The sequence below is a fragment of the Silurus aristotelis genome (genome assembly GCF_946808225.1).
Source record: "Silurus aristotelis genome assembly, chromosome: 3".
NCBI classification, from domain to species: domain Eukaryota; kingdom Metazoa; phylum Chordata; class Actinopteri; order Siluriformes; family Siluridae; genus Silurus; species Silurus aristotelis.
This window is the reverse complement of record NC_139576.1, coordinates 14,710,879-14,732,951: the sequence shown is the minus strand read 5'-3', so window position 1 is coordinate 14,732,951 and position 22,073 is coordinate 14,710,879. Positions and strand designations below refer to the sequence as shown.

Here is a 22,073-nt window from a genome sequence, read left to right as displayed (position 1 = left end):
AATTTTCAGTGTATGCATGTGTGTGTAAAGTGACAGAGAATAATGGGATATGTATCCTATTTTTTTTTTTACACATGCATAAGTGTAAACTCAGTAGCAATCCATCCAAACACTTTTATAATGTTATACAAATAAAACAATATTTCCACAATATACACAATAAACCGCAGTCCAAATGCACCTCACATGTGGTCAGATCATTTCTTCAGGACTTTGCTGTACTTTCACTTTGTCTTTTGCATTCCCTTCATAGTATATAAATATGAAGATAATGAATAAATAATAAATAAGAAGTCTAAACTGATTGTCCCCTTCACACTCTCGTATACTGTGTACTAGATTAAAGTATCCAATAAATCAGTTTTTTTTTATTGGTCAATTGTGATCATTGTTTTTGTACATTTACACTATGATCCAAATTTGTCCAATAACTCTACAATACTCTACAACTCTAATAGCTGAATTATTCTTCCATATTAAGAAAAAAGCACCAGATAAAAAAAAAAGCCTTATTAATTCAAGGCTGTTTTATTAATGCTTCTCAGCTTGTTGACATCATGCCAAATGGCATCATGGTTTTCATGACCTTTTAAAGATCACATTAGAATTACTAATAATGAACTTTGTCAACGATAACATCATAAATTTATGCAGGTTTTCATTGTTTTCTGTTCTTTCACTTAGATATTTTTAATACACTTGTTAATAATAAATTTGACTAAATTTCACAGAATCTTGGTTCGATTGTACAGGGCATGATGTCCAACAAAGCGTGATGCCATGCAGATATCACTAAGAATAGGTCATTAGTCTATGCTGACAAAAGGCTTTACTGGGGGAGCTCTAGAAAAACATTCTGATATTTTCTTCAAATATCTGATGTAATAATGATCACAAATAATGTAGCTAAGGGAATACATAGAATCATTTTTATTATTAAGAAAACTAATTTTGGTGGAGAGTCATTTAGAGATATGCCAAGATGTTCTAATAAAAAAAATATCAAAAGAAAAAAAAAAATTTATTAGTCTGTGTGTAATTTCAATCTGTTAAAAGTTTATGTTTTGAGTATTATGACTTTTGGTGTTTTTTCTAATTGACAGCTGGCATTTTTCTCACAAAATACTTTCCCAAAATCTGTTTTCTTGTATCTAGTGTAAGAAGAAAAAAAAAAAATTAAGAGCAATAATGTAGTCTGGAAAGAGTTAACAAATAGAAAGAAAGAACTATTTCTTATCTATTCTTATCCATGCTCTCTGCTTTCTAATCTCCATTAGTCCTTCTCTGTTAAGCATGCAAGTCACCTTGCTGTAGTGAAATAAACAGATTCGAATGTGATCTCTTTTTATAGCTTTTGCCAGTATCTCTCATGCCTCTGTTTCTCTTTCACCATATCCATCTTATTCTCCCACACACAGACAGAAAAGAAAGCTTGTCCGATGTTACTCCATCCCCACACACCCTGTCTCTTCTTATTTCTCTGTACCTGGTAGAAGAAGTCTACAAGTGCAGGTTGACAGGCGGGGGAGCATACGGTCTCCATGGCGACCCCTTCTTGCAGACATTCCTGCTGTTCTTGCTGGAAGAGCAGCTCGGTGGTGTACTGCTGAATCCGCTCATTTACCATGTTTATGCACAACTGGACAGGGGAAACACACATATGCACACAAACACACACGTTAACGCTGCACAAAGAAAATCCTATTAGTGCTACCGTGCATTCATTAGTGAATAAAACCGCATGCACCCTGCTCTGCGCTGCGTTGTCAAGTTTACACGAGTGTATGACGAACAGTAAGACTGATCAGACACTGAACTATTCACTATCCTGAAATGCGGACAGAGGTTAATTACTGCATCCTACAGGAGGACAGGCGAGTCTGCATGGCATTCATTTTAAATCACAATGCAAACACACACACACACACACACACACACACACACACACACACACACACACACACACACACACACACACACACACACACACACAGCAGTCGAATAATACATAGGCCTTTGTGACAGGATTTGCTGCCTATTAGATCAATGTAATAAGAATTAGCAGCTGATTAAAATAAAGGCTGATTAATGTTCACACTGTTTTGCAGTGTGTGTGTGTGGGGGACATACTGAGCATTAAATACATAGTATTCCCTAAATACCTGATGCCATCAATCCCTGTCAATCACACACTCAAATACACATTTATCCATGACGGAGTCCTTTCTTCCTGTGTCTCCCTCAATGCCTGTCTGTCTCCGTATCCCCTAAAAGGTCAGATCATTGATTTCCTTGGAGGAAATGAACAACTGACCTGTTAATACCTCTTACACACATCATCACATAGGGATCACCCAAGGGCTCATGGGTAATATTTTGTCCAATGCCTCTGCTCATTTACGCCATCCAGACGAAGACACATCTTCACGCACACACACGCGCACGGCTGAACGATACAGATTCCTTGGAGCGAAATATTTTAGTAACCTATAATACTGGTGGCATTTCAACCCCTGGATTCATGTCTGTGTGCTGCGTTTTGCATGTTCTGCTCTTGTTCAAGTCAAGTACACTTCACTTTGTTACATGCCTCTCACATCTCCTAAAAAAACACATCTCTGGCGGGACTGGCTGCTCTATACTGTTTGTATTTTGTGTAGCAGCTACTGTAGTCCCCTAAGAGATGTGTTGTTTTTGGGAGGTGTGAGAGGCATGTAACAAAATCCATGTGTGATGGACTGATTGCAGATGAATGCATGAAGGAATAAAACTGATCTTTTTTTTACAAAATGTGGTCAAAATGTAGTAAAACACCACTTGGATTTAATGAGTATTTCTGGAAAAACAAAAAAACAAAGAAAACAAAAGCAGAAACAGACATGAAAATGCAATTAAATAACACTTACAATTAGTCGTATACAAATACTACTGATTCCTATGCATTTGATAGCCATTCAAAAGAGCATAGCAACACCTTATAAATGTGTTTACACTCAAAATGTGTGCCCTCTTTCTCTCTATGTGTGTGTGTGTGTGTGTGTGTGTGTGTGTGTGTGTGTGTGTGTGTGTGTGTGTGTGTGTGTGTGTGAGTTATCATTTCCCTTCAGAGCCATAGATTGTGTTTAGTGGTAGTTCAAAATAGCATCACATTCCTGAATGTGGCTTCCTGTAAAACATACATAATTGACTTTTATTTTTATTAGAATGATGTCCGCCAGTGCTAGTAAGTCTATGAAACCTTTACTACTGTATAGTTCAGGCTCTAACACACACACACACACACACACACACACACACACACACACACACACAAGTACAGGGCTCTAGGCAGCAGAATTATAGAGACCCCATTTACAGGTTCCCTAGAGACAGATCAGTATGTTGAGGCACAGCAGGCTTGGTGTAACTATCTCAGCAATCTACTAGACCTTTCAGCCTGCTCTTAGTTGGGGCTTCTGTCCCCAGTGACACACACACACACACACACACACACACACACACACACACACACACAAGTCCACGCGCACGGCAAACAATGCAATCATTCAGTGCAAAATCCTTGTTGTCGATTCAGAGCCGAAATCTGGTTGAGTGTGCGAGACTCCTTTGTGTCTGGTGCCACAGGGTCAACCGAGTGCAGCACAGGGTCATGCCAGCACAGACCGAAAAATACACTCACACACATCCATCTGAACCCTGCATTACAAACAGTCGCACTCTATATTCAGATAACCGCACTGCTGCTTGTGGTACTGTTCAACCTTGAACTTTAAGCCCCAGGACAAGCGCTCAATACAACGCTGCCACTAATCAAAGACTTACTGTGCATGTGCAGCTAGACATCTGGTCATGGTGTCAGCTAACACCATCAAACATAATAAACACTTTTATCCAAACGCACTAACAAATTAGGCAGCATATAATTTAGGAAATGACACCGGGACCTCAGGAACTTTGACTGAAATGACATAATAGAGCACATTAAAACAATTTGGTGAACAATTACTTGGAAAGGTCATACCACTCAAAAGATTAAGATTTCAATTCATAATTTCAAATTCTTTTTTTTTTTTTTTTTTTATCAAAATACATAGATGAATCAATAAACTTTAGTGAGCAAGAGATTTAACAGAAGTTCAAGATGGTATTTCCATATACTATACTTCAAACATTTCATGTTTTCCAATCTACACACTGCTGCATTTAGAGGCCCACTAAACAAATAAAGGAAGTTTATTTATTGCATATGCAGTTCATCAGGGACACAGCCCCTGGTTTAAAAAAAAAAGCCCTTTCAGTAGGAAGAAGCATTCTGCAGTTCAGGGATCTGTAAGACTGATTAATGTTTGCCCGTACCGGAAAGAGGGTCCCCAAGCACAATGCTTTCATTCGCTCTGGTCCGAGTCTGCCAGTCAGCCTTATATCAAACCCAGGCTGTGCCTACTGACTCCCAAAAGTAGACTTAGGACAGGAAGGAAAAGGCTGCATGCAGTCTGGGTTCTACAAATTAATAGGCAAGAGTGGGAAGAGCTGTGTCTGGACTAGTGCAGCCACAGTAGCATTATACAGTATGTCTTTCAAGCTACAGACAGATTTGGGGACAGAAGGGACTGTATGTGGACCTTAAAACCTTAAATAACACAGAATTTACCATCTACACACACACTACCAAAATTCTTATTCATATGCCGAACAAAACCTCACTGCACCCATCCTCACCTGCTCAAAGGTATTCTTTTGAAATTTCTCAAAGCCAAAAATGTCCAGGATGCTGATCTCAAGGGAAGGATCTCTGAAAACACACACAGGAAAAGACATACACTGTATGACACAAATATATATCCAGGCTATGCTTTATGTGTGTGTATCTGTAGAGAAAAATATACACCGACCAGGCAATTTATTTTAACCTATAACATTATGACTGGTGAAGTGGATAACACTGATTATCTCTTCATCATGACACCTGTTAGTGGGTGGGAAATATCAGGCAGTACGTGAATATTTTTTTCCTCAAAGATGAAGCAGAAAAAAATGGTAATGCGTAAGGATTTGAGGGAGTTTGACGAGAGCTAAATTGTGATTTCTAGACGACTGGATCAGAGCATCTTCAAAACTGCAGCTCTTGTGATGTGTTTCCGGTCTGCAGTGGTCAGTATCTATCAAAAGTGGTCCAAGGAAGGAACAGTGGTGAACCAGTGACAGAGTCATGGGCGGCTGAGGCTCATTGGTGCACGTGGGGAGCGAAGGCTGGTCCATGTGGTCCAATCCAACAGACGAGCTCCTGTAGCTCAAATTGTTGAAGCTGTTAATGCTCAGCAGGTCAGAACTGTTTTGGCATCAAAAGGGGACCAACAGAATATTGTGCAGGTGGTCATCATGTTACAGAATTCCTGATTGGTGGTTATAAAGTTTATCCTTGGTCGGTGTATGTATGCATAATATATATTATACACACAGTATCACAGTGAGTGCACCCCTCACATTTCAGCAACTATTTCTAAAGGGACAATATTATTGAAATTACACTTGGATATATTTTACAGCAGTTAATGTGCAGCTTGTATACCAGTACAAATTTCTGTCCCCTGAAAATAATCAACATACAGCCATGATTGTCTAAATAACTGCCAACAGAAGTGAGTACACCCTAAGTGATAACAGCTGTACATCATTTAACCAGGCAAAGTCACACGTCCTATTCATCATGTTCATGTTTCTGCTTTACAGGACCAGACATATTTGTGTATCTTGTATTAGAGCAGTTACAATTTGGTGCTTTGAGTAAATTCTCCCATACTGACCAGTGACATTGCAAGGAAAGATTAGAGAAAAAGAATTGTTGCTTTGTCCATAAATGGTCTAGGCTATAAGAAGATCGTAACACCCTGAAACTGAGTTACAGTACAGTGTTGCTGGTACTTGGGAGCTGTGGTTTATTAAAGGAAAATTCGGATTCCAACATGTACTGTGACATTCTGAAGCAGAACATGATGCCCTCCCTTCAGAAACTGGGCCGAACGGCGGTTGTCATACATAATAACGACCCCAAATTCCATCCCCAGGAGAATTAAGACAGCGCTTAACGATGCGGCTCACACAAAATATTAAAACTTTGGACTCAGTTTTGACATGTTTTTCTTAGGTTGTACTCACATTTGCTGCCAGCTATTTAGACAATAATGGCTGTATATTGAGTTATTTTCAGAGGACAGTAAATCTGTAGTGATATACAAGCTGTACAAGGACTACTCTAAAATATATCCAAGATTCATTTTTATAGTATTGTCCCTTCTTCTTCTTTCGGCTTCTCCCATTTGGAATTGCAACAGCGGATCATCCATCTCCAAACCCCCCTGTTTTCTACATCTGCCTCTTTCAAACCAACAACTTACATGTCTTCCCTCACCACATCCATAAACCTCCTCCTTGGTCTTCCTCTTTTCCTCCTTCCTGGTGGCTCCATCCTCAGGATTCTCCTACAGATATACCCCATGTCCCTCCTATGCACATGTCCAAACCATCTCAATCTCGCCTCCATCACCCTGTCTCCAAAATGTCCTACATGCGCTGTCCCTCTTATAAACTCATTTCTAATCCGGTCCATCGTTGTCACTCCCAATGAAAGCCTCAACATCTTCAGCTCTGCTACCTCCAGCTCCACCTCCTGTCTTTTACTCAATGCCACTGTCTCAAAACCATACAACATCGCAGGTCTCACCACAGTCCTATAAACTTTCCTTTTCACTTTCGCAGATACTCTTCCATCACAAATCACTCCTGCCACTCTCCCTTAAAAAGATATACTGAAATAGTTGCTGAAATGTGAAGGTTGCACTCACACTATATATATATATATATATATATATATATATATATATATATATATATATATATATATATATATATATATATATATATATATATATATATATATATATGTGTATATAATTCCACATGTGTTAATTCATAGTTTTGATGCCATAGTCATGAAAATAAAGAAAACTATATATATATATATATATATATATATATATATATAGTTTTCTTTATTTTCATGACTATGAAAATTGTAGAGTCACACTACTTCAGCATCAAAACTATGAATTAACACATGGCTATTTACATTTACTAGCAGAACTTAATAATAAAAAAATAAGGGAAAATGTATATAATAGCACTGCATCCTATTACAGCCTCAATAAAGAACATTCAGTGCTAAATACATCCACTTAGTGTCAGAATTCTCAGTGGGCACTGTTTGTCATGCAAATCCAGCTGAAGTGTCTGTGTTAACGTACATTTTGCAGCATGCAAAAAAAAAAAAAAAAAAGAGAGAGAGAAAGTGAGTGAATAAACAAGGCTTTTGTGCTTACATAGTTGGAATTTCAGAAGTCTTTTGTGGTGGCGAGATACCACATTCGCAGCTCAATGACAGTGAAGTAGTTTGGGAGGGGCAAGGCCAATAGTGCAGATAACCCAAACGTGTCAGTCGACAAACACTATGTATGTTATGCAAACTATTGTACAACTTTACCTTCTCTCACTGGTATGATTGATGCTATCGACGGAAGATTCTGCGCAGGTCATGCTGACTGTGTGTGTTGCTCCGGCATTCTCTACAGCTCAGGAGCTGCTAAAGACTAGCTAATGATGTTGAGTTGTTATTAAATTAGCAGCCAGTGTGGAATTGTACAGATCAGCAAACATTCAAACACACGTGCTTTCACACTGTTTTGTTTTGATCTACCTTTCATGTTTAATGTGCATCATTATTCTATTCAGGCTATTTTTAATGCTTCATTTTCTATCCTCCACAAAAAAAAAAAAAAAAAAATACAGTTAACTCGAAGCATTTCTTAGAGAGTTTCATAATCATTTCTGAATTCCTGGAATGGAACGAACACTTGAACAGATTCGCTGTTAAACCTTACCCAAGGCTCTCGTCTTGACCTTGGAGATAAGAGTTAATGCTGTTGACTAAAATGCTGAAGAGGCGTCCGTACACAGCTTTAGTCAAGAGGTCTCTGTATTGGTTGGACATTTCCACCGTGTGGCGCCGTGTGATGACATCGCCTGAATACAAGTAGAAATATATATTAAGCAAGATTTTATGGTCTCAGCACCTTAGAATGTAATACTAATATGCATTTACAGTAATAATTGATCAACTTTCTATCTTAAATCTTATGCAGAAATAAATTAAAATCACATATAAATGTCTGGAGCAGCATGTAACTGCTAAATTGTGATTTCATGCTTTATTATTTGTGAATAGCTCACGAATGTAAATAAAAAAAAGGCACCTCTATATAAAGTGTTTAGAACAGACTCTCACCTAATGAGATATCCTAGTATGCATGCTAGTACACAACAGTAAACTACTAGCATGCTAATCATCTCCTGGCATTGTGTATTTATTAGCTGAAGACAATTGGAGCGCAGAAATCCAGACACAAGCAGGAATTGAAACAGGGGCTCTTAGACAGAAATGTGTGTGTAATTTTAGGTTGTAGGTCAGTGTGTCCGCTGCATTATTGCAACTTGTCAGCTAAATTGGGTTAAAAACCAGACAGTCATGTGCACCTTATAGACTTAAGCAGTAACATACAGCAACATGGTAAGTGGGAGCTTCAGTCTGTAATATCTGTGAATCCAGAGAGCATTTGTCCAGCCTAGCTGACTGTGCCAAACTGAAGTCTGCTAGTCATTAGTGTAGTCTATTTGGGAGTCTGCCTCAGGCATACTTCATTGATAAGTTTCAGACTGGGCCCTGGCCATTGTTGCTGCAGTTTCTCAATGAATGATTTACTGCGTGGTGCAGACCTGAGAGTCCATTCACAAAAATAGTATTGCATTGATGCGATCAATGAGTGTTGAAAAAGCTGAGGGCAGTTCTTTACATTACAGTTCCTTTAACTAGCATTGTTTACGGTTGTTAGCAATTGTTAACATTAACTGTAACATTTAGCAATATGCAAAGAGTAAAGATAAGAGTAAGTTAAAGTAAAGATAACAGAATTAACTTTTAAATTAAATGATTATTAACATAATAAAATGGGAATTACAAACTGAAGCCTGATATTAAGGGATGCACCATGTACTCTACTTAGCTGGTGACGTTAATGCAAACATGCAACCATTTACAAAATGTTCACAATGTGATTAGATCTAGGGACTCTATGCATGTTTACAGAGTTGTAGTAGGTCAAACTCCCAAAATGTTCAAATTAAACATGTCTCTGTGGGCTTGAGTGGTACAAAAAATATATATTGCATTAAACAATTTAATTATTGGTACAGTAAAACCCTGTTGTACAAGCAACCTATAGTACGAGCAAACGGAGATACGAGCGACCTTGATCACAAAATTTTACCCTATTTCACGAGCAAATTTCGAAGGTACGAGCAAACCCACGCTGCCGGTTCCCTGCTTTCGGCCGAGGGAAGCATCAGTCGCTTAGTTGATGACGTATCGCTCAGTCGCTCTCGTTGTTCAATGCAGCAAAAACGTAACTTTTTTTTTTGCGTTATATTTTTATTTCACTAGAAATCTTGAAAAATGTCTTCCAAGAAAATCAGTGATGGTGCTGTGAAAACGAAAGTAAACAGAATTACCAGTGAAACCAAGAAGGTTACGAGCGTGGTGTACATCTCACACACGCAATCAACCACTACCACATGGGTAAGTGTTTAATTATGTTTACATGACGGTAATTTGTGGTGTATTTGTTTGTTAAAATAGGCTACAGATACTTTTTAAGTGCAGAAATAAGCGATCGAATGAGATCTCGGAATGGATTAAATCAATTTTACATTCATTCTTATGGGAAAAATTAGTTCGAACGAACGAGCAAATGGACCTACGAGCAATTTTCAAGAACAAGTTATGCTCGTCCAACGGGGTTTTACTGTATTCTAATTACGATTCTGATCACAAGTTTCAGTCCTGATAATGCTACAGGTATCTGTGGCCAAGAGTGTATGACATCAAATTAGCTGTGCTCTGTGAGTGGGAGGAATGGCATCATTCCATGCCCTGTTAAACAGTCACACTAGTCACCTGTGTGCATTTGTGAGCTCATGTGTGCTGAAGAGGGCAGTTAGTGCTTTCCTCTGAGCATGCTCAGTGATGCATAATGACAAGCATTTTCATTAGATGCATTGACTCAGAGACATTGGAAAAACAATCATAGAAAAGAACAACCACTTAAAAAAAAAAAAAGTCTGTTGAACCACATCTAGCTGGTTAACTGGGCCTTAGGTCAAAGTCTTAATACTTCGTAATATTTCCAGTTTAATACTGTCTGATCATTTTTCTTTTCCCCAAACAGTGATTACAACTATCCTGTATACCCAATTTACCAGAAGGAGAATTATAATTGGATATGAATATATGGGTCTTGATAAGGATATGAAAGTGCAACACAACCATTTGAGAACATTTGTGATGCTAAACCACAGCTTGAATCTGATCACTGTAGAATCCCCACAAACACATCAGAGATCGAAAAAAAAAAAAAAGATTAAAAACAAAAGAAAACAAGAAAAATAAGGCAAATTAGACTGTGTAGAAACCCTACTGAATATCTGTGATTCATTTCAATCAGACTACACAGAAAATAGTTGCTTCCAGCAAAGTGTTTGACAGTGTCTGACACCGTTTTGGCTTGTTTAATGCTGAACTGCAGCCCGTACCTTTGAAATACTGAACGTCAGAAGTGAGTGCGGCACACAGATCCTCCAGGTTCACCTGCAGCATTCCCGCCACTGTAAACACGCAAAGATACACTTCCTTACCATCAGAAACAAACACAAGCTGTAAACAAGTGGAAAAGAAAAACGTGTGCATGTGTGTGCATGTGCAGCAGTCAAAAGTGACTAAAGTCAAACAGTGAGTCCTTGTGTAAACCCTGGAGAATCCCATATGACCTGCTGTGTTTCCTGACACAGAATAGTACCTGAGTGTATGTGTGTGTGTGTGTGTGTGTGTGTGTGTGTGTGTGTGTGTGCATGTTCATTTATGCTTAGGCTCTTGTACATATGGGAGTGAATGAACTCATGTATTGTTAATAGCGACTATGTTTTGTGTGTATGTATGTATGTGTGTGTGTGTGTGTGTGTGTGTGTGTGTGTGTGTGTGTGTGTGTGTGTGTGTGAGAGAGAGAGAGAGAGAGAGAGTTTGCGGACATTACTTGTTTACTATGGCACATGACCACACTGTAGTATGTGTCATGTTATGTAAGGAAGAGGGCAAAGTGTAGCCAAGCTGTTCTGTTTTTCACTTGTCAAGACTCAGAAAAACAGCTGACTCACCCACTGTGTGTTTATACACAGCGTGTGTGTGTGTGTGTGTGTGCGCACGCGCGCGCGCGTGTGTGTGTGTGTGTGTGTGTGTGTGTGTGTGTGGTAGTGAAAGAGAGAGGCAGGGAAGGAGAGTTTGCAGGTAAGAGCAATTGACACAGCGGTGCAATAGTGTGTAAGACTGGCAGAGTGAGTGTGTGTGTGTGTGTGTGTGTGTGTGTGTGTGTGTGTGTGTGTGTGTGTGTGTGTGTGTGAGACAGAGTTTTCCATTGCATACTGAGTGGTCTCTCATTAAGCCTGAGCAGTACTGATGTAAACAAGCCAGGCTGGTGTGTGTTTGTGGGGGGGGGGGGGGTGTCCCTGTTCTCTCCCTCTCAGTACATAGCCTTCCCGGTTCTCCCTCCCTCCATCTATAGTGGATGTGAATTTACACAAGTGTATGCCCTCTGCTGGCCTCCACGTGGATGCGCTCCACCTGAAGACTACAAACACACACCTCGGTCTAACAGCTGCAGGTCAGACACTAAAGCTGTGTCAGCATCAGTCAGGGCTGTGAAACGCAGCTCCCCCAAGTGGAGCAACGCCGAGAGAACAACAAACAGATTTTCCACTTCCTGAAAAAACACACATATACATAACAAGTAGTCAGCATATCTGTTAATGTCACATAGAATTTACATTCATTTCAACAGCAAAATCCTTTTTTTTTGGGTGTCAAAATGCACCATTATGTCAACAAATACCGAAGTCTCTCTGAATTTAAAAGTCTCGTTGTTTATCCGGCAAAATTCTCATGAAAAAACCTGCAACATGACACGCACTGTACAAAAAAGAAAAAAATAATTAAAATAAAAGAGAGAATGTTTTTTTTAGCTTTTTCTTTTCTTTTTTTTTTTTTAAGTGATATTGAGTGAAACGTTAGTTCAGAGGTGGAATATCAGTTCGATGTGTACTGAACCTTCATGAGAAAATGTCTGACTCACTACAGACTGGGTTACATTAAAAATGTGTAATAGGCAAAAACATCTCTTTAGAATCAACTCACAATATTTAGATTTATGGAGTTTTTTTTTTTTTTTTTGCTAACAAAAAGAGCCATAAAATATTGAACCCCATATTATGGAAAATTGTTCTGCTGAGAGAATTTTTTTGTTGATGCTATTTTAATCACTATATACAGAAGTCATGCGTTTAAAAGGGGGAAATGAAACAATTAAAATGCAAACGGATTTTGAGCATGCGGTTAGTCGTCACCTTAAATTCCAGTAAACTGCAAGTGCTGCCATAAATTAAACACAAAGCTTTATACAGAGGCTTAATGGACTCTTACTAGATGAAACATTTGGAAGAGGAGAAGCAAAGACAGCTGTGAATTTTTCCAGCCTCGCGCACTACACCTGCGTCAAAGTGGTCTCATGGCATTCTATCATTCAATCACATGTTGCTCGCATGCAATCAAACTAAATCGTCTATTGAGCTTGGAGCAGTAAACATATGAGGGATTTGTCCATTTCTGGCTGATGAAGAGGAGACAGCCAGGTCTGTGGCCATGTGCTGGTGGGACGAATGGAAAAGTTGAGAATAGCAAATGAAAGAATAATAGTGTGAGTGTGTCTGGGAAAGGGCGAATGTGAGTATATGGTAAGAGAGGTGTTGCTGTGATTAGATGAAGGAACAATCCCTATTTAATGAAGGAGATTTAGAAGAGTTCTTGATAAGATTAGCACACTTTCTGTTTGGAGATCTGGAGTGTGTGTGAGTGTGTGTGTGTGTGTGTGTGTGTGTGTGTGTGTGTGTACGTGTGTGAGAGTGAGTGAATACACGAGAAAGGAGGGAGAGAGAGCGAGAGAGAGAGAGAGTCAGAGAGTTTGTGTAAGGGTAAACCAGGACATTAATCTGAACTCATGATGTGAGAACACTGCCCTCTGATGTCCTAGGCACTGTTATTTTAAAAAGCAGACCAGTCCTGTGTGTTTCACCTCTCTGAAACAGACCCCAACTACAGGCCTCTCACAAATCAGATCCACAAGAGCCTTAAAACACTCCAAAAGTGAGACAGAACACCCCTGTGTTCTTCAGCATAATCTTAACGTTCCACCCAGATGCCTATGTGATTTTGTTTTCTCCTTTCAAATATGTTTATTAGCACTTGTTACACCTCCATGTCTCCTCTAGCTCATTCTCAGCACCTTTGGCTTAGACTATATGGACAAAAGTATTGGGACACCTGACTTTTCAGCAATATGTGGTTCAATCTGTAACCACAAAATTGGAAAGACACAATTGTACCAAATATACAATTGTACAATTTCTTTCATTTGAACTAGGAGACCCAAACCTGCTCCAGCATGACAATGCTCCTGTACACAATGCATTTTCCATGAAGATATTATTTACATGGGATGGAGTGGAATATCCTGAGGAATACCATGCTATAAAGCTCTGACCTCACCCCTAGTGGACACCTTTGAAACGAATTGGAATGCTGACTCACCGCAGGCCTCCTCGTCCTACATCAGTGCCTTATTTTTACATAGGCCTTTGTGTCAGCCTGAGCACAAAACATTAAAGGGGTCTAATCATGGACTGAAATGTTTAAAAAGCACATACAATGTTGTATAGTCAGGTGTCCCAAATACATGCTTATTTATTTCACAACATGACCTTCCACTGAGTTGCCAAATGATTAGCTCCTACATTCCTATACCTAATAAACTACAAAATACCTGTTTATGCATACATCTGTCCTAGTAAACTGGCCTTGGAATGAGGTTGCTCCGCAGTATAATGTGAGGTTCCTGTGGGTTGTGTGTTATTAGCTGGTGGGTTCCCAGGCTGCAGATGTATGGGAATAAGCTGTAAATAGTAGCATGTTCTGATTCTATAAACCCCAATAATGCAGCCCAAGACCATGTCTAGAGCAGCTGCCAATGCCGGAGGCTACTCACTTTACCATATACACATGAACACACTCTCATATTGCTGTATTTTAGAGGAACACAAATTGCCTTACGCTGCACCAACATCACAAAATTTCTTGTGAAATTTTATTGCTGGTCGTCAACGTTCACATATTTATTTTTAGTATGTATAAAAAAAACATTTGCAGTTGACCCACAAACATATTATCCCACACAGACCACACACAATTAAATGCAGTGTTTCAAATGCATAGGTATTAATGTAATTAGTAATGTTTCCAGTGCTCGAATTGAGTCAAGTCTTATCGGGGGTCCCCCTAAATCTATTTTTTACTTGTCTTGGGGGTCCCTAATGCCTTCTGGGGGGGGGGGGGGGTCCCAGATCCCCCCCAGCCCCCCTCAATTTGAGCACTGGATGTTTCCTTGTGCTGAAAACTGCGGTTTTCATTCAACGCCTTTATAATAAGAATCATTGGAGAAGTCGATAAACAGCATGTAAATCAAAATGTCTTAGAGACTGATTTTATAATACTAGATATAGGACTATATTTTTAAAGAAAGACTTTCTTAAAACTGTAATAGTTTATGGTTATTAAGAACACCACTGGGTCACACAAGTCTGTGAATTAAAACTCTACTTTGCAGTCAAGACTGCTAAACCGAGCTGAACCAAGTAAACAGAGTAAACACTAAAGTGCCTGGTTGCCTTTATATTCTACTTTATTTTCCTATTCATGTTTATTCTGAAGGATTGGACGTGCATGTGCCCAATAAAGCATCGATTGATTCTCACTGCCTTTGAAGATTAACCAGGGTTCCATGAAACACTGGTAGGTTTTCACTAGTACTTCATATAGAAATGTATTGTCATGGCTTTTCATCTCCTCTTACACTTGCACTTCTCAAGACAACCAAATGTGCTGAAATTCTTGCATGAAATAAAACTGCATGGTCATGAGATGGGGTTTGATTTGAAAAGCCTCAAGGTGTTTCTTTTCAATAACTCAAAGCACAATTGTACACACTTTGTTCGTTAGCTCACGCTGACCTTGAAAGCCTAACTTTGTGTGTGCGCGTGTGTACAAGTGTGTATGTGTGTTAGACGTTAGCCGTGTGTTAGCATTTGTTCCTGATTTGGTATCTGATCATTGACTTATGTACTAATCTAGATCCTCTCTCCTTTCTTTCTCTCGCTCTCTTCCTTTCCCCTCACATAAGCCTGGGCTTTTAGGCACAGTAGAAGCTGGAAAATTGTATTTGCATAACTTCAAACCCTTTTAGTGAAAGAAAATACTCAAAGTATTGCAAACTGTCTAAACGTACAGGATGTAAGTGTCAGTGATCAATGCGTGAGACTACTGTACCGATTTGTTAAACCCAAGGGCACGCAGGGCATGTTTCAGCTCTTCCAGCTTCTCTCTGCTCCGCTCTATGTTCACCGCAGAGGCTTCAACAGCTGTCTCTGTGCTCCGGTATCTGCACTCAAACACACGCATAATAAAACACATTGTTCTTGTGTCTTTTATGGAAGGCATGAAAATCCTTTTTATGAGGTAAATATAAGCTACAACTCAAGTTGATATAAATCAATCTTTCATATGAAAGCATGCGATACAATGATAACAGCTCTATACATTTCTTTTCTTTTGTGAGACACAGGGACACAATGTAGAGCCAATTCAACTATTTGCTCTCAATGACAATATTGAATGTTATTGAAATACTAAGCATCTGAAGGCATCGAAATCTGAATGCAGTCTTTGGAAAAAATCCCCATCACTTATCTATTTCTAATTAAAATACAGTGGTACTTTGACCTACGAGTGAATTATTGTACACTGTGAGTTTTCCGAGGTACGAGTCGTCACTCTGTCGATTTTTTGCTCTGTTACGCGAGCAAAAAATTGAGGTACGAGCTCGAGATGCCGCTGCTAGATGGTGAAGCGAAGGCAGAAAGTGAAGACTGTGATGAAATTTAGGATAAAAAAAGAAGAAAAAGTAAAAAATTTAAAGTTTAGGGATAATTAGTGTACAGGAGCGATAGTAAAAAACGAGTCTTCCATCCTCCTCCGCTTATCTCCTCTACCCTCCATCTTCGCCGGCGTTTTCATTAGCTCAAGTCGTCTCATCTCCAAGGTAAGTACACTGCAATTAAACCTTATTATATCTTTATATACTTATTCTATTATGTTTTTATACAAGATTTGTTATTTAGAAATGTATTTTCCTAATTTAATACCATGAAACATAAAAAACGGGGTGTCATTTTGAGGGTTGGAAGGGATTAATGTCATTTTAAGTATTTTCGAGGGGGAAAATTGATTTGATGTGCGAGCAAATTAAGATACGAGCTCGTCCACGGAACGAATTAAACTTGTAGGTCAAGGTACCACTGTATTTTGATATATCAAGCAGTGCATGGAATAACATTAGATTGCAGAATACATTTTTAAATAAGCATATATGCACTAACAGCTAAGTGTGTGTCTCTACATGTATATATCCATCTGATTGTGCTGCTGTGGTGAGCAAATCCTTGTGTGTTACAGTATGTTTCAGACAAACATACACGTTATTTGTTTATTTGATTTAAGTAATGTATGATACACTGACATTTTTACATTTATGGTAGGAAGAGTGCAAGTATAAATATGAAGTAACAAGTATAATTAAGAGAACAAAAGTGTTTGACAGAAGCATAGTTTCTGCTTTATGTGGCTCTTCATCATGTTCCTATTCAACTTTCCCAGCCCTGGTTGCTGTCCGCTTGCTCTAGCAAAATACCACAATAATTAGCCTGTGTGTGTGTGTGTGTGTGTGTGTGTGTGTGTGTGTGTGTGTGTGTGTGTGTGTGTGTTGCGTGCGTGCATTTGGGGGTAACCTTTGTGCTATAATATTGTCTAGGTTCAGGCTGCTCTTCTCCTCAGTTGAAAGTGCCTCAGCCATCAGATAGAAGATGTTGAAATTCTGCTGCTGCTGGTGTGTGTGGACAAACCAAGACTTTTCCAGCATGTAGGTGTGCAAACGTGCTGGTCAAACAAACACACACACAAACACACTTTTACAGCATTTGGCCCTTATCCAGAGCGACATTCAATGATCTAATTTATACAGCTGAGCATTTGAGGGTTAAGGGCCTTGCTCAAGGGCCCAGCAATAGCAGCTTGATAGTGCTGTAATTTGAAATCACAACCTTCTGATCAAAAGTTCAATTGTAACCTGGTAACCTGGGTTTTATGAATTAAAAAACAAACAAACAAACAAAAAAGCCATACAGGACAATGTGTGGAGTGGTGGCGCCATCTAGAGGTAGACCAACTCAGAACACCCAAACTAAATGTTTAAACTACGATTACTTCTATTTCACAACGTAAATGGATTAAATCTCTTGGGGGGAAAAAAACATACCTCTGAGCAGCGTCCTTCTTTTCTCACTGTACTGCAGAGACAGTAGCTTGATGAAGCGACTCGAGTTAGTGTTCATAGGTGTCTTAGCATGGCCAAAAGCTTCTAGGACAGCGTTGACCTGAAGAAGAAAAAAAAACGGAAAATAGCAGACTTAGAACATCATAGACATAGATTTAAATACGACAAACAGTTATTTTCATTATTACAAAAAATTGTATGCCAATTGTTTTCCATTCTGATCAGGTTCTCGCAAAATGACGGACACTGAAATATTTTTAACACTGAAAGACAAGCGGAAAACCTTCACAACCTTTAAGTTGAGAGGTTTAACTACTGTATGAAAAATGTATTTTGTTCAGTAAATTAGTCTATACACTTCTAAAGGCTTTATAGCTCTAAAGATCATAGAAAGATTTTTTTTTTAAAGGACAAAGGGACTCACATGCTTCATGCGTTGTTCCAGAGCGAATCCTTTCGGACAGGAACGAGCGGCGAGGTGCTTTAGGATGTGCTTACAGGTCTCGGATTTCCCAGAACCACTCTCACCACTAAAAGCAGATAAGAGAGACGGGAAATATGCGATGCCGGTACTGAATATAGACACTGTTTTGATTTCCTCTGCTTAAAGAAGTATATTCATGTAAACTCTACATTTTTACAAGGATTGCTCCATCCCTGCATCCTACACTAAAGTCTAAAGAGTGCTTACTCCTCACAGATCCTCCCTGTCTTAAATAATCTTTTTTTTTTTTGCCCACTGTAATTACTAGATGGCACTAGTGAGCAACCTGTGCTACTGAAAGCAAGCTGACATACAGATTTTCTCTCAAACCTAATTTAAACCACATGCATTCAATATTCAGCAACACAACTCTCTCATGTCCTGTTATACTCGTTCTCCAACATGTCCTTATATCCCACTGACATTCTGGAACATACACATCCTGCTTGCTGACCTATTTTTCTTAAGTTATTGCCAGTATAGAGTCCAAAGACATGTTGGCTTGTTACATAGCTGCTCCAAATCGCTCCTAGATGTGAATAAGTGTGTGAACATGTGCTGGCATCCTGTCAAATGTGTATCCCTACCTCGTGCCCGATGTTCCAGTGATGAGCACCGGATTCACCATGACCCTGACCAGTGGAATAAATACGCTTGTAAAGGATGCACAGAGATATAGGATTTCATGCAAGACTCTTGTGGATAAACTTCTGAGAGACAGATGGGGAGCAAGAGGGAGTGGGGGAGCAAGAGGGAGAAAGGGAGGGGGAGTGAGTATGAGCTCCAGCCTTCACAGATGGATTTTTTCATTAGTGTCTTCTTCTGTTCATTTTCTGGAGGTTGATGCCCCAGTTATTTCTCCCCTCTCTCCTATTTCTTTTGTGAAATGATTTTGAGGCTACATTTGAACTTAAGGGCACAATGCATTTTCTCAAGCCTCGTGTGCACGCGTGTGTCTCTAACGTGCACCTGGCCATCGCTGCATTCTCTAAAGTGTAGCCGGCAGCACCCGTCTCCTCTCACCCGAGAGCCAGGAGAGTACGTGGGAGCACATGTCTGTATGATGGATTACCCATGCACTAAGGACATTAAAACAGTTGCCAGATCCTCTGTACCTCAGCAAAATGTGCTGCCACTGGAAGCAGAGCATAGTTAAATTGCAAATAAGAATTTAATTGCAATCAGAAGTGGCCTTGTCACCAGCAGCAGACAAAGGGCAAGCCACATTGAAGCTCCCATGCCCATTAATCTCTCCATGACCGTTTAGCAGGTCTGGACTTACACTCTGTCCCTAAGACCATTAATCTCTGTGTGTGTGTTTAACATGGTGCACTTCAGAATGGCTTCAAGCTAAAGGCAAAGATTTAAGATTCATTTACATGAGAAGGCAAAATGTAGAGATCACCCCAGTCACTACACACACACACACACACACACACACACACACACGTGCACACGCGCACACGCACAAGGTTGCTCCCTGGGGTAAAAATTGTAAATGTATGCTAAAACAATTGAATTATTGCATACAGCAGATCAGTAACACATGAAATCGAAAAAAAAAATCTAAATTTCTTATTACTTTCCACATCAACAATAATGAAATTTTTTATTTTTCAATCAATATTTTTAATCACAACTCCCAGCATGCCAGACAAGCACAAAGTGCTGAGTGCATCGTGCACATTTTTCAGGAAATATGCAGACTTTGTGAAAAACGTAAAAAGGGAAAGAAAAAAGAAGAGAAAAAAGCATGAGCCTGAACTGCACTCATCAAAGAGAGCTCCAAATTGCATGTGCACATAAATGCTGCATGTGTTCTGCAAGCACCAGTTTTGAGCACTTTGAACTATATAATAGGGACGGCAAAATTACACACACCCTTTACTCAAGTAGAAGTACAGATACTCATGTTTTTAAAGACTCTGGTAAAAGCTGAAGTACTGACTACATTTTTTTTCCATTTAAGTTAAAGTAAAGAAGTTTGGGGTCTGACATTTACTGAAGTGAAAAGTAGCCGTTACTACTACCTGCTTTAGTGTCACACTGGTAACTGGACTTCACATCATAATATATTGATACAATGGAATCTCAAATTTTGTTACCCTAATGAATGTATCTAAGATGATGGTCAGGTGATCAGGAATTGTATCAGTCATGTTTACATCACTGACTCCCTCTGTCTCATCCACGTTAGCTATACTTTTTGTTGCCTTCTGCCCTGCTCATTGTTAGCTTCATAAACTAGTCTACATCTGTGGTGTGTGAGAGCCAGGACATGATTCACTATTGGTAGATAGAAAAAGCTGTGCAATGACAGGAAACAGGTTGAGGGGCTGAAAATGGCACGCAATGAGAAGAAACAATATTGATCATGTCACCAAATAGAATAATATTAAAGTAAGGAGTCTGGTTTGAAAATGTAAGAAGTAGAAAGTACTTATATTTGTGTAAAAATGTAATAAGTGAAAAGCTGTCAGAAAGAAAAAAAAGCAAATAAAAAAATCTACTTAAGTACAGTAACAAGGTATTTGTATTTTAATACTTCCCACCTCTGCTCTAAAATAAGCCCTTTTAGAAAACTACACTATATGTATATACACAATATGCACAATATGCAACTTTTTTATAAAGAATTAAGCAATCTCACAAATGGCCTATGTTTAAAAATAATAATAAAATTCATAAACTTGGATTTTGCCGGAAAAGCAGTTTTAATATAGTGCCATTAGATGGCGATGTTCCATGCGGCACTACCTTGTAAAAATCGTTAACTACAGAAAGTAGTGAGCTCAGCTACAGGATCATACAGTCTACAGTGTAACTATGATTAATGTTGTACTGAGTACAGCATTGGAAATGGATTCTTGCAGGAAGAGTATGATCATATATATATATATATATATTTAATAAGAGATAATTTGCACTTGATGTAAATCAGTCAAGATTCAAGCTGCAACAGCTTTGCTACTAGCAATCATGCCTACAGAATTCAAACGCTTATGCTCATATGAATGTAAACACTTACAGTATGGAACACATACACACCGTTACATACATATCATTTAAATACATCACATACATTTTTCTGCTGTCAGAATAACCAGCATGTGCTGACCTTATCTTATTGCCAGAAAGGTGACACAAGCTGCCCTCTTATCTACCTGTCCCTTTTAAGTATTTCACACTGTGTATTTATTCATTCCATTCTTAAATTAAGCATCAAATAATCCCACCCTGAGACCAGTAAGTCAAACACTCATGATCAAATATAGAGAAGGAAAGGGAAAGTGACTAGTCACTCTTTTAGTCATGTGCAGGGGTTGAGCTGTACCTTAAGATGAAACACTGAGGGCGTCGTTCCTGCAGCATCATGTGAAACGCTCGTTCGGCTGAAGAGAAGATGTGAGGAGGGAGAGAGGAACAGAGGCGACCACTGGAGCTCAGATACAGCTGACTGACCTGAAGGAGTGCGAGTAGAGCAGAGCAGAGCAGAGCAGAAAGAGAAAAAGACAGAGAGACAGACAGGCAATGAAAGAAGACAGGAAAGTTAACATAAACTCGAGCAAAAAGGAAAATCAAACCCAAAATTACAAAATATTAAGCTTTTAATGTTTTAAGCAAACGAGCTCCTGTGCCACCACTTGCTTGTTTACTTTTTCAGCAGTGAACTATTTAGAAAAAAAAAACCGCAAGTATTAAAAGGAAATTTCACTTATATAGTGTTCTACATGAAGGCAAAATCATGATAATGATTCATATGTTTGATATTAAATTCAACACGTCTGGGTGAACACAATTATACTAATTGTCAATGGTTTTAAACCTTTAACAGTGAACAGATCAACATTAACACTTCAATCTTTAAAAATCTTTCCAAGTTTACCTACAAGGCTTAAACGTTTAAAGCAATTAAGTGAAAAGCTACGGCTTATTAA

The 22,073-nt window shown here is 38.9% G+C and overlaps 1 protein-coding gene across 6 annotated transcripts in view; it reads right to left on the bottom strand.

Moving 5' to 3' along the window:
* myo16 (myosin XVI) overlaps positions 1-22,073 on the bottom strand; it is a 148,532-nt gene that overhangs the window by 33,056 nt on the left and 93,403 nt on the right. For all 6 annotated transcript variants that reach the window (XM_083535709.1, XM_083535707.1, XM_083535708.1 and 3 more), the window contains exons 13-22: positions 21,470-21,597; positions 18,076-18,181; positions 17,634-17,751; positions 17,107-17,254; positions 15,590-15,701; positions 11,801-11,918; positions 10,699-10,770; positions 7,935-8,076; positions 4,720-4,792; positions 1,487-1,639 (exon numbers count right to left, since the gene is read on the bottom strand). In XM_083535709.1, the coding sequence (XP_083391835.1) occupies positions 1,487-1,639; positions 4,720-4,792; positions 7,935-8,076; positions 10,699-10,770; positions 11,801-11,918; positions 15,590-15,701; positions 17,107-17,254; positions 17,634-17,751; positions 18,076-18,181; positions 21,470-21,597 (1,170 nt within the window). The remainder of the gene's footprint in view (positions 1-1,486; positions 1,640-4,719; positions 4,793-7,934; positions 8,077-10,698; positions 10,771-11,800; positions 11,919-15,589; positions 15,702-17,106; positions 17,255-17,633; positions 17,752-18,075; positions 18,182-21,469; positions 21,598-22,073) is intronic.